At 37.4% G+C, this 13,512-nt stretch overlaps 2 protein-coding genes across 2 annotated transcripts; one reads left to right on the top strand and one right to left on the bottom strand.

Annotated features, from left to right (window-relative positions):
• Positions 1-1,175: 1,175 nt before the first annotated feature.
• On the bottom strand, positions 1,176-2,380 carry LOC106651804 (tankyrase-1-like). Its single transcript, XM_014370471.1, has 2 exons — positions 2,198-2,380; positions 1,176-2,072 (listed from the first exon to the last, which is right to left on the bottom strand). The coding sequence occupies exons 1-2, from the start codon at positions 2,378-2,380 to the stop codon at positions 1,176-1,178; spliced, it is 1,080 nt and encodes a 359-aa protein (XP_014225957.1).
• Positions 2,381-9,828: 7,448 nt separating this feature from the next.
• Positions 9,829-13,437, top strand: LOC106651865 (WD repeat-containing protein 3). Its single transcript, XM_014370553.2, has 12 exons — positions 9,829-10,057; positions 10,137-10,346; positions 10,420-10,611; positions 10,691-10,786; positions 10,870-11,118; positions 11,183-11,373; positions 11,460-11,658; positions 11,732-11,962; positions 12,044-12,553; positions 12,629-12,795; positions 12,867-13,089; positions 13,175-13,437. Exons 1-12 carry the CDS (start codon positions 9,887-9,889, stop codon positions 13,319-13,321), a joined length of 2,586 nt encoding a protein of 861 aa, XP_014226039.1. The 5' UTR covers positions 9,829-9,886; the 3' UTR covers positions 13,322-13,437.
• Positions 13,438-13,512: the final 75 nt, after the last annotated feature.

The raw sequence follows: 13,512 nt of genomic DNA, 5'->3' as shown, positions 1-13,512 counted from the left end.
ACAACTTTTAAAGGCACGAAAGCGATGCTCCATCCAACTTGGGATACGAGGGATACCATAATACGTGTATGTATAAAAGCACACGAATTGTGACGCGTTCGCGGCACGTGTCGAGTATCCGGTACGTATGCGAGGCTTTTGAGCGAATCGGGCGTGTTACGAGGGGTGAAGGGGCCCGCATGCAGAGCAGTCAATAGGTCGTTTGCGACATACAAGTCGTGAATTACGATAAGAATTAAAACGAGGGCTTTTGCCGCGCCGATGTTTTGGACCGTGGATTGCGGTCGAAACGGCACAAATCGCAGCAGCGACGCCCGGAGATTATAACGATCGCGCGATGCGCACAATATGACTTTGGGACACGAGCACGAGAAATAATTATTGGCTTTATTCGACGGTTGTACCGAAGTACCTCGAGAATGTCGTAACAATGGTTTAAAAGTGCATCGACGTACGGAAGACGAGGGGGTGTAAAGCGAGCGAGATCGGTATCTTTCCCACAAAGTCCTCGCTTGCCCTTAATCTTCTCGAGATTCTCGTCGAAGCGTGGGCCTGATCAAATAAAGTACTCGAATATATATATATATGCTTGCAGGTATGTATTTGTACATGCACGCTGGACTATTCACATGTTTTTGCCCTATAGATGCGACGCTCCATCGCGTACATAGGTGCGTGCTCCAAAGGGAACAGACGCGTGAAGTCTTAGATCGAAAAAGGAGTAAGTATAAATAGTTAGTAGCAAGGATAGGCCGTGTGTTTGTGCGTAGCATAACGAGAGAGAAATTATATACGCGTAGAATATGCGCGAATACAAAAAGGTTCTATTATTACAAAAGATTAAATAGCCCGAACTTTGAAACAACTTCGTCAGAAAATTTTTCTTAGACGTTTTCCGTTTAGTTTAAATTAGTAAGTTAAGTTACGTCTTCAAAGATTTTTGCTATTTAAAATCTAATCTGCGCATTGAATTCGTGGATATTCAACCACATATCAGTTTATACCTGAATGGTATATTGCGAAATAACTAATAATTTTAAGCTCCAGTGGTTGTTATATCAACATAAAATCAATGTAGATTGTTCATCGTACTTAGGAATTCAAGTGAAATTGAAATTTTTTGTTTTTAACTTATTTTATTTTTTAGTTTTAAAGTACACGTATGTAAAAAGATATTACAAAATGCGTCGTCTTTTTGGCCTTGGCAACGATCGTAGATTATCTTCCTCTGTATTCTTGTATAAACGAAATAGATCCTCGTCGCTCATGTGTTCAGCAACTTTGCGGCAAGCGACGTACGGCAAATGTAATGTGCAATAATCAGTCATAAAGAGATCCGCCGCAAACAGTTCCAAATGTGGCCTTATCAAAAAGTTTACTGTGCTTTCATCGTCCAATTTCGAATTTTCTCTAGCTTTCATCCAACATCTGATCATATCGAGTCTTGAATACAAATCCAATTTGTAACCAGCTGACTGCAACAATTGCACCACCTTAATAATGTTCGCGGTTAAAGGATAGTTTTTAATTTCAGCTCTACTGAAGTACCTATTAAACATTTTGCGCTCGCTCAGACTGCTCAGTGTTGCTCCGTGCTGCAGAAGTAATCGCGTAAGATCGACGTTAAAACGTGACACCGCCGCCTGCAAAGGAGTATCTCCGAAATAATTGCGAGCTTCGATATTTGCTCCGCTCTTCGTGAGCATGGCGACGATTTCATCGGCTGGCTTTTTATCGGCACAAGAGAGACAACCATAGTCGCACTCGCATAGACACCGCTGAACTTGCACAAGTCGGTGCAAGGGTGTCGACTGATTGCCGTCTCGACGATTCGGATTTGCTCCGTGCTTTAATAAGATCTCAACGATTTCTGTGTTCTTATACTGGACGGCGATGTGCAATGGCGAGTACTCGTAGTTGTCGAGAGCGACGTCCGCGCCTTGACTCGTGAAACGAAGAACCGCAGCCACGTTGCCAGTCATGCAGGCACCGTGTAGATACGAGTAACCGTGATCGTCGTGGTAATTTTCCGATGCATCTTCCAAAATATAATCTACCAAATCCTTAACCAGCTGTCTGCGTATTTGTCTTCTTTAAGTAAACAATCTTCTTTAAATATATAATGAAGAGCTGATTTTCCGTCTTCGAATCTGAACTCGTGGATATTCAAATCGTAAACCTCCTGAATGAATTTCACCTTTTTTAATTCCCTCCCTTGCAATGCTAATTTTAAAAATTCCTTGCCACAAGGAAATAGGGTTTTATCTTGCATTACAGCATTAGCAACACGGGGAAGAGTTTCAAAATCATGGAAGAGAGCGTGGTAAAAAACTTTGTATCTAGACGCGTTCACATCGTCAAAAATCTTGTTAGATAACATTTCCAATTACTTATTATACATCTCTCATTAATTGAATCGAGAAAATCGTTTTCATCTGCAATCATTTTGGAACGTACTGAAATGAAGACTGTCGATGGTAAATTTCGAAACACCGAGCACGTGGTTGGTTCAATTACTGTTTAAAATCGTACTAGCACTTGAGAAAGAGAATGGTGACGCGATATGTTCACCGCTGCATTCGAAAACACGGACTGATGATTCCAGAATCCGAATAGAGAGTAGAAACTACGAGCCGGATGCATCAATGAGGGCGTCACCATTGCCTGACTATGTTACGGAGATAATCTGGCAATGTATCATCATACGATCAAGTCCAATAAAAATACACTACTTACGGAGATAATTGCGCGATGAATTTACGCATGCCGCACTGCGCATACGCAATGCGCTTATTACCCCACGGCTCACGCTTGTCACGGCTTCGTCTCGCCTGTTAATTACACGTATTCTGGGACTTGTCTTTTTTTCGAGGCCCAGAGCAGTAATATATTATTTCAACTGCTGAATCCTCCTTTCAACTCCCATAGCAGGTGGAACAGAAAAACTAAGTCGTTCTTAAAGTTAAGACTTTTACTAGGGGATTACGGATCGGTTCAGCTTGAAAATAAAACTGCATCGATCCGTCAGAAACGGCAGCTTTCCTTTAAAATTGTTCTGCAAAAATTAGAATAATGATCTAATTGAAAAATGGTTGCATTTTTTGATGAAAAATGTTATTTTGAAGCTCCAATTCCTTAAGATACAATGAAGTTTTTAGCCAAGATTTTTCGTAGAGAAAATTGTTTGGTTGAATACTGCAGTAATATGTAATTGCTATTAAAGTAGGCCCTCCGTATTCGCGATAGTTAGGTTCCTAAAAAACACCGCGAATACGGAATCCGCGAATAATTAAAAAATAATGATAATACATGTAATAATAATAATGTCGAATAACAAAAATATTGAATAATTGAAAGTATTTATTTTATTGGCATTTTTCAAAATATTCCGTAATGCGGGATTGTTTTATTCGCCGAACCATGTCTGTGTGCAACTCTTTGTAAGGATTTAATGTCATCGTTTAAAAAATGTAAACAACAAATACAAAAGTTAACCAAAAAGTTACGTTTGGCAACAGGTAAACACCGCGAATATCGAATTTTGTTTCCGCGGATACGGAGTGAAGGTATCAAAATTCCGCGAATATAGAATTCGCGTATACTGAATCCGCGAATACGGAGGGCCTGCTGTATATCTTCTTGTGATGAGCATTTCAACAAACTTCATGATTATTTTGATTCTTTTTTTTATCGTGCTCAACTATGAAGAAATTCAATTTTCCCGAATCTCAGTCAAACGTTATAAATGTGAATCTATGAGCAGGTATGACCATTAAATGGCATAACAATATAACTGATCAAAGGTCCCATGGTCCTAAGGAGCTTTTACGTTTTGAAATGGACATCGCTAATAGCTCCTTCATTTCCATCGTTCAACCGTACATAAATTGCACCAAGGTACATGGCCGAAAGGGACGCGAAGTGTGCAGCAGCACAGTGAATAGGCCTCTTAAGTCATCATCGTCGTCGTCGTCGTCGTCATCATCATCGGCGTCTCGGGCCATCAAAGGGAAAAAAGCGCGGCCGTGTATAATACACACACACACAGCAGGAGCTATAGAGCGCTCGCGCCACTATGCAAGGGCAGCGTGGCAAGTATGTGCGAGCGAGCGAGGCGACGACGGTAAATTCATTGGCGATGCTAATGCGCGCCACTTTCTTCCATCCCTCGCTAGCTGCTCCTCGGAGATAATTGAGCAAAAAAGTGCAGTCTACAGCAGCAGCAGCAGCAGCTTTTCATGTATGCTCCCTCTTTACGATATGTACGCGTGTGTATGAGTAGACCTAGAGTGTAACGACGAGAAAGAAGCCTTTTTATCCTCTTCTTATATACTTATATTCATAAAGCTGCGATGACACTTTTTAGCCGACTCGCTTTTTTTCATCTCCCGCTCCCACTGCCGTATATGCGTATACGCCCTTTTCTGCCTCGCTCGAATCACTCGATTCGCGATTGATTAAAGTCAATTAGGGAAGTTATTGGGCAAGACACGAATCGCAATTTTAGTCGATCGATTCAAACGCAACAATTATTTTCTTACATTCGGGTGTAAATCTAAACGTAGGAGAAAGTTGAAAAGTCGCGAACGGGACGTATAGAGCACTTTTGCGAGCATTGTAATACAGTTTTCATAAATTCCGCAGTGTACGGCAGCATCCTCCTGTGCGCGCGGTGTGTGAACTGTACGCGAGGAGTCATATAGAACCAGTTCGCGCATATTTACGCGTGTGTGCATGTGTCTGTCTGTGTCTGTGTGTGTGTGTGTGTGTGTGTGTGTGTGTGTGTGTACACTTATACGAGCGTGGCAGGTCTCGCTGACGACGGCGAAGGCCATGACGCGATGTGCCGAAGCCATCTCGAGTGTTTGCAGGCCACTCGAGGATGGACGTATACGCGCGCGCGCGCGCAGACTTCGCCCACCCGCACATATACACACACACGCGCGCGCGCGCATACATGGAGCATCAGCATCAGCAGCAGCAGCAGCAGCAATGAACGGAACTTTAGTTCTCTCTCGCTCTCTCTCTTTCCCCATTATAATGCTTAAATATATCGCCGCTCCTGCCTGCTGTATGTTTACATAACTCACACGAACGTCGTCTGCGCGTATGCGTGTATGTGCGTACTCTCTCGTGCAAGCACAGAGTCTCGCTCGTTTCGTGTGCAAATATACCAGTCGCACAGCAGCAAAATGCTTTCATTGTTATTAACTTGCCTCATGCGCCAGTGTGTACGCGCGCAACGCAGTATATATATATATGCTCGATAATCTGCACGAAGTGAAACTTCTTTTTCAGGTGCGCGCTGAGGTGATACATCCGCAAGAAAAAAACGAGGTGCGCGGTGATTGCGAGCTTTCACGTGTAAAATATCAATTTGGACTTGAATTACTTTGGAGCGACCACGCGAGCCTCCCTCTGGCACGCATCGATGACGCATCACAATACACGAGATGAATTGGCTCTATTTTTAAGGGAACTAGCCTTTACGAGCAAACCGTATACTGCAAAACTTTTAAGTAAACTCAAGCTACTTCCAGTAAACACTTCTATTTTAACTAATTCAAAATTTTGGAATTTAATTTTGCCGCTGTCAAATTATAGCTTTATTTTAAAGTCCACATACCTAAGTATAAATACGAGTGTAAATAAACACTTCATAGTATTCATTCGTAATATCAAATATTAAAAAATCAAGCTCTTATGACTGATTGAGTTCTACTTCATTTATCATGTTTGTTTTCAACATCACTTTTCTACTATCTTTAATCTTAATACCATTTGATTTTAATTGTGGTTTTTATCTTGTACTCAAAAAAAGTAAAAATTTAACGTGTCATTGTTCAATTACATCTAACTAAATGACGTTGCGAATTTCGGGAGAACTTTCAAGCATCTCGCTGAAGTGTCGTCGATGCGTAATCCAATAAAACTCATAGCATCGTGTACATTTTCCAAATAATTATATCATTCGAGTATCGGATGGTAGCGATAGTCGACATTTTTCACCTTTTTCCGCGCATAAACAGGCATCAATGGGGACAGAAATGATTCAACAAGAAAATTTTGAAAAGCGTCAAGTTTCGTTACGATCTCGTAATAAGCATTAAACGAGAAGCGAATGTAAAGAGCTTCGTTACAATTTATAATTCTTAAAAACTAATTTCGTGTAAATGCCAAGAACTCTTGTGTCGCGCTACAAGTGCGTTCACTGCGTGTGTGTGTGTGTGTGTGTGTGTGTGTGTGTCTTGTATCGTTCAATATCGTACTCGTGTACCCGTATATATTAAATCGACATACGTATGCACCTATGGATATACTGCATATATATATGCAGGCAGGCGAAAGCAAACAGCGGTGCTCAGCTCGCAACTCCGCGACGAATAATTAATTCCGCGGTACACATACACGCGTCGGCTCTAATATGCACACGAGCTACATACCCGTTGCATATGTATATGTATTTATATGCAGCAGCGACGTTGCAAAAATTCTCGCTCGCTTGGTACATATATACGCGCGTAACCTAACGAGAAGATTAACATCATAAAAAATTCTGCGCGCGCGCTCGCCTACTCGAATTAATGCTGACACTCGTGACTTGATTTTCCCCGTACTCGCCCCAATCGTATTTAACTTGTACCAAACTTCATTAGGTGCGCGTGTATAATATACGTGTAAATATGTATCATTTCTTCATCACGAGGACGAGGTTCCAGCATTGGGTGTTTTCCCAACTGAAACTTCTTAGATGAGTTCTCAGGTGATTTTCCAGGGAAGATCTTATGTACTGAGGATCTAGTGCTAAAATTTTACCTATGAGAACATGAAAAAATCACAAATAATCCTCATAAATATATAATTTAGAGTTATCTTTGGCCTATAACTTAGAGAATTGATAATAGATAATTGTTGATAAATTAATTTTAAAAATTCAGTTTATATAATGAGAATTTATTTAACAAAACATTAAAAAATTTTTATTTTTCTGTTATTTTCAACTTGTTCGGCGCCTTATTGTATTATCGGATGCTACTGAGCTTGGATATTCTCTTGATTTAAATCATTTTCATCAAAAAATTCTGGGCTCGAACGATGATTATTAATTGGATCTAAGAGTTGATCCTCCAAATCAAATATAACATGACTTGTAGTCTTTAGTTTGATTGCATTTTGTTTTACTACTTCAGGAGAGGGTGACCTTATCCTATTAGTGGAATTGGATGAAATATTTTCTGGAGTAAATGCTTGAGTTAATCTTCCAATTCTGAATCTCTAGCTTTTAAATTTTGAATTGTTTGAAATTATTGTTCATCCCTGATAGCTCAGGCAGCTGCACGAGATATAAATGCGAACGTATAATATTACACATTTTTTATCTATATGACAGTTCAGGTGAAACAATTACCGTCGGAAAATCTAATCAAATGAAATAAAGACAATAACTTCTATATAGATTTATAAATATGTACGAGCTGTATGCAAGTCAAGAGGGTGTATGAATGGGAAAGTCACAAGTCACGACGACGGCGACAAAAGCACGGCAATAGCAAACGTAGACGATCATTTCAGTATTACAGCAGCAGCAGCAGCAACAGCAGCAACAACAACAGTGGCGGTGGCGGCGGCATCGTAGTCGTGGGGATTAGCCACGAGGGTAGTTCGTCACGTAGTGAGCCGTTCGGCACGTCGTCGACGTTGTTGTCGATCCTCGCTCGCTGGTACTTGTTCGTTCGTTCGTTCGTTCGTTCGTTTTGCACCCAATTATAGCACAAACGCGCTGCACTTCGTAATTATCCAATTAGCGGATGTTCGCGCACACAGCGGATAGCTGCTATACACCCCCTTCGCTCGCGCCCACGTTTTTTATTTGCTTCTTTTTTTTTTCACTTTTTTTTTCTTTTCTCTTACGATCCGCTCCCCGCCTCGCCCTGACCCCTCTTCTTTTCTGTGCTGTGCTCGAAATCATCGCTCGCGTACACGCGTTGCACTGTTTTATGAAAATCATCGTACTCGCTCGCACTCAACGATCGACCGTTGTCTGATTCTCTATTCACTTGAAAAAACTTGTTGTTTTTCACTGCTATGGATATGTTAACTACATATCAATTAATATTATTGAACATGCTTTGCACTTAATGCTATACTTTTTGGAAATTCCAAAATGTCTATATATATATATTTTTTTATAATGAACTGATAATAATGAACTGATTTTCAACTTTTCTTTGTTTTCTTTTAAGGAACAAAAAAGATTTTTTTTCCATATCTAATAGTTATTTTGTTATAATGGTTTACAACATTTAATTATTAATAACTAATTCCAGTCGAATCGGATCGATTTACCCCATCGATAATCGTAAGTAACAGCCAAGAGTAAATAAATAATGTTTCCAGAAAAAATGGCTGTATCAAAATGCAGCGAGAACCCTTATGGGGCTTAGTCTGAGACTCATACTGAGAGGCACAAAAATTACCAATATCCCACGTCATTTGCTCGCTCGTTGTTTACGTGTGAACTTTACATATCCAAAGAGAATTTTACTTCAAAAATTCATAAATACACATAAAACTGAACATTTTCCGAATTTTTAGAAATATTAGCTTCGAAAGTTTCTTAACACTCCGAGTAGTTATATTCGTGCGAAAAAATGTCAAAATCTAATTATTTTCAATCTCCACTTTTAGCAAAAAAAATTCAACTAGCTTCCTCATATTGTTGAGAAAAATGAAGTAATAAAAATAGCATTGATATTGTTCATTTGCATTCGGCAAATATTTAAAATTTTTAAAAATAACAGTTTTCAGGCATCTGGAAATGGATGTGAGAGGCTTCCGAAAATTGGGCACAACAAAAAACATGTTTATCATATGGATTGGAAATTTTAAACTATTTTCATTTTCAATTTATGGTCGGAAAAATTATTAAATGCTTAATAGCATTAGGTTTAAGATGAATTTATAGAAACAGTCGTGGCTGCCAAATATATCCGGTAGCTATTAATTTTCCAAAGCAAAACATTCAAAAGTGGCAAAGGTCGATAGTATAATATTTGTATCGTATGTTTAAATCGCCAATTTTTCGTTCTATCTGGATAACGTGTTGTCATGCACGTATTTATCTAAAAAGTATTCCAGGAACATCGTCACCGCATTTACCACACTATATAATGAATATAATACAATCAAAACTATGGAGGGCGAAATTACATGAAGGCTCTAGCGAGCGAACGGCAAGTATTAAACGCTGACGAGTTGCTTCGGCGGGGGTCGTTGTTAGCAGTGAGCATGCACGACGAGTGTCGAAAAAGTGTTTGTCCCGAGGCACTGACGGCTGTTGGATCTAACTTGATGCCGATAAAAACGTCAAGAGGTGCGATCTTACGTTTTTGTAAGCGGTTATTTCGCAGATTTATTGCGCCAAATTATGTATCGATTTTCTCTTGAAATTAAATATTTATTGATGTATTTACATACTGAAGTACAATGAAATATTGTGATGTTCAAATTTATTTACATTTTTTTGATACAATGCCTCTTAAAAAACTAGCTAATACAATTTTAAAAAAATTATTTATTAAGAGTCATAATCAATATGATGAGTAATGTCAATCAATCATAATATTCTCAATTGTTTTTCAAATTTCATATAGATAAAATTCCATATCAATCATCAATTCTATCATAAAATTCAAACTTCTCGATGAAATTGAAACAGAGATGGCGTACCGCGCTCAGACTGATCGCAGTGCTTGACACGCGAGTGAGCGAGTCTGCTACTACTGCGCGTATACTGCCAGTTCACGTGGGTTATAAGAAGTATAATTCGAAACGCGGTTGATACTTTCATACACAAAAGCACGTGTGCCTATATGTATTATTTAAAATGGGTCTTACAAAACAATATTTAAGATTTGTTTCTGGAGGAAATGTAAATTTAATTGCTGACTCTAAGTGCAACGTAATTTTTGTGACATTAGAAAATCAAATTGGGAGATTCGTTGCAGCAGGAGCATGTGAACATGTTTATGTCTGGGATCTTCGCCTGGGCGAGAAGGTGAGCTAAATGTTTAACATTTTTTTTTTTTAAATCTATCAGATCCCCATTAACATATACCTCGTACTTTATGATTCAGGTTCAAGTATTGTCAGGAGAAAAAGCCAATGTTACTTGTTTGGCAGCATCTCCAAATAAAAGACAGATAGCTGCAGGTTACGATGATGGTACTATCAAGACATTTGATTTAAAGTCTTCTGAAAATATAGCTACATTTGTTGGGCATCGCTCAGAGATCACTTGCATGGCTTACGATGAGTTGGGTCAAAGATTAATTTCAGGATCTAAAGTAAATTTAAAATATTTAAAAAAAAAATAAAATTACATTTCCTAAATATTAATGAGTAAATGATAACTTTTAGGATACAGATATTATTATCTGGGACATCATTGCAGAAAATGGTATTTCACGATTACAAGGACATAAAGGAGTCATAACAAGTGTGTCTTTTATGAAAAATAATATTGCCATAAGTTCTTGCACAGATGCAACTCTTAAATTCTGGGATTTGGATAACAATCATAATTTTGAAACTTTGAGTTACAGATCTGAGGTACTTATTAATCCTTGAGATACAAAAATACAATTTTATAGCATTTTCCTACAAAATATAAACATTTTATTATTTTTAGATTTGGAGTTTTACATTAATTGGCAATTATTTAATTTTTGGAAGTAGCAGCCCAGATTTAGTAGTAAACAAAATTTCCTGGAAAGATGATGATCTGGTAATTGAAATAATCATTTATTATTATTTTGAAGTATTATTCTAAATTATTTAATTATTAATCTATGTATAAAATTTTGACAGACCTGCCCCTTGCAATGTGTCAAATTTGGTACTATTGTCAGAGCTGGTAAGGGTAGAGTACAAAACTTAATCACTGAAGGTGATGTACTGTGTTGTTATGGGAATGACAACACAGTGGAAATTTTTAATTTCTTATCAGATTCAGCAGCCGAAACAATAAAAAAACAATTTCGTCGTTTAAATCCTGTCAAAGTCTCAAATAAAGTCAAATCAGCTGCATTAGTTATGGGAAGAGGAGGAGAATTGAGGGTAAGATAATATATAATCCAACAAAAATATTGCAACATACATCTAATTCCAAAAAAATGTCTAGGTTTGTGCTAGTCTAAATAACAATTCCATTGAATTGTATTCAATGAAAATTGATGATAAGAGTGAGGACCCTGATTTACTTAAACAATTAATCTCTCATGGTCACCGAAGTGAAGTAAGAGCTGTTTGCTTCAGTTCAGATAATTTAGCGTTTGCAACTGTAAGCGGTGAATCCATCAAAGTTTGGAGCAGGTATGTTTTTATCTCCATTTATTCTAGCTCTACAGTACTGCATCTACAATATTGCATCAAGATTTAAATTTTCTCTTAATTTTCAGAACAACCCAGAAATGCATATGTACAATTGAGGGCGAATATTCTCTCTGTGTAATTTTTGTACCTGGAGATAGACACTTGATTGTCGGCACCAAGTCTGGAAAATTGCAGATCGTTGATATTGCTGCAGCGGAAATCGCAATTGAATTTGATGCTCATGATTCTAAAGAAGTGTGGTCTGTTGCACTCCTTCCATCACTGGTAAATTATTTTAGTTTTTGAATAAGTTTTTTATTGTTGCAAATAAATAATTTGATTTTTATATATGTTGCAGAAAGGTGTTGTTAGTGGAGGAGCAGATGCAACAGTCAAATTTTGGGACTTTGAACTGGCTGATCCAGATAAAGAATCTGAAAGTAGAGCAAAAGTTCTTACTCTAAAGCCTCATAAACTCTTGAAATTAGATCAAACTGTGATGTGCGTCAGAGTTAGTCCTAATAATAAATATGTAGCAGTTGCTTTATTGGACTCAACTGTGAAAATCTTTTGGCATGATACCTTGAAAGTATGTACATTTTTTATTATCAACTTGTAGAGCCTGTGTAATTTTTACTAACAAAATTCTTCAAATTTTTCGTCTTTTTAGTTTTATCATTCTTTGTACGGTCACAATTTGCCAGTACTATCTATGGATATCTCTAGTGACTCTACACTAATAGTCACTGGATCAGCGGATAGAAATATTAAAATTTGGGGAATGGATTTCGCTGATTGTCATAAATCTCTATTTGCTCATGATGATACAGTGACAGGTGTTGCATTTGTTCCAAAAACCCATTACTTTTTCACTTGTGGCAAAGATGGAAAAGTCAAAGAATGGGATGCTGATAATTTTGAGAAAATTATTACATTACCAGGCCATGCTGGCCAAGCACATGGATGTGCTGTATCATCTAATGGAACATATCTTGCATCTTGTGGATCGGATAAAGTGGTTCGCATGTATGAAAGAAGCCAGGAAATTTTAGTACTAGAAGATGAAGCAGAAGAAGAAAGAGCAAAAGAAGATGAGCTTGTAACTGGTGATACAACCGCTGTCCAAGGGCAAAAAACTCAGGCTTTACCTTCTAGAAAAACGGTGAATGCCGAAAAAGCTGTATGTATTGAATTTTAAAATTTCTTATTGAATTGATGATATCTAGTTTAAACTTATGCAACGTTTTTTCTGTAGGCTGAGCTTATTATTGAATGTCTTGATTTATGTGAAGAATATGAAGAATCATGTGCTAATGTCGTTCCGCCAAATCCAATGCCACCTTTACCTTTATTGATGCAAACTTATAAATGCCAAAATGTTAATGAATATTTCATTGAGACGTTTAAACGAGTTCGAGCTTGGTATGATAACATTTTAATTAATTTTTACCAAAATCTTTTGCCATTTTTATAATGTCAATATTTTTTTTCAGTGATTTTGACGAAGCTCTATATCTTCTTCCCTTTTCAACTGCTTGTAAAATATTAAAAATTTTACCAAAATTACTTCAGAGTGATTATCAGGCAGAAATGATTATTAAGGTTGGCCTTAGTCTAATAGAGGCTCACAATAAACCTATAACTGCAAGTAAAGATCTTCTACCTCAAATTGAAGAAATTCATCGCCTTGCTTTAGAACGAATCTCTACTATAAGGGTGAGTTGTGAGATTATTAATATATATGGAATTGTGTGTATACTTTAATATATTGATTTATATGCAACATTGCAATTCATTCCAGGATATGGTTGGATATAACTTATATGCACTAGAGTATGAGCAACGAGAAAATGAACAGAAGGAAGGAATATTGCTTTTCCAAGATGCTAAAAAGAAAGCTAAGAATCGATCAAAACAAGTCAAACGTCGAGCTATTGCTCTAATGTAGTATCTTAGTGGCTTTGCGTTATTCCAATTGTACAGACTGTAAATAAGTAGATCGTATAAAATTTGCAAGTGTAATATCACTACAATCATTTTTCAAATATTTTGTAGTAAATTGATTAGGCGAATAAAATATTAAAAACTTTTCATAACATACTTTTTATCAAGCCCATAATTTTTTTATACCTTTATGAT

The sequence above is a fragment of the Trichogramma pretiosum genome, unplaced genomic scaffold, assembly GCF_000599845.2.
Source record: "Trichogramma pretiosum strain Unisexual culture from Peru unplaced genomic scaffold, Tpre_2.0 scaffold42, whole genome shotgun sequence".
NCBI classification, from domain to species: Eukaryota; Metazoa; Arthropoda; class Insecta; order Hymenoptera; family Trichogrammatidae; genus Trichogramma; species Trichogramma pretiosum.
This window is presented reverse-complemented; position numbering and strand designations above follow the sequence as displayed.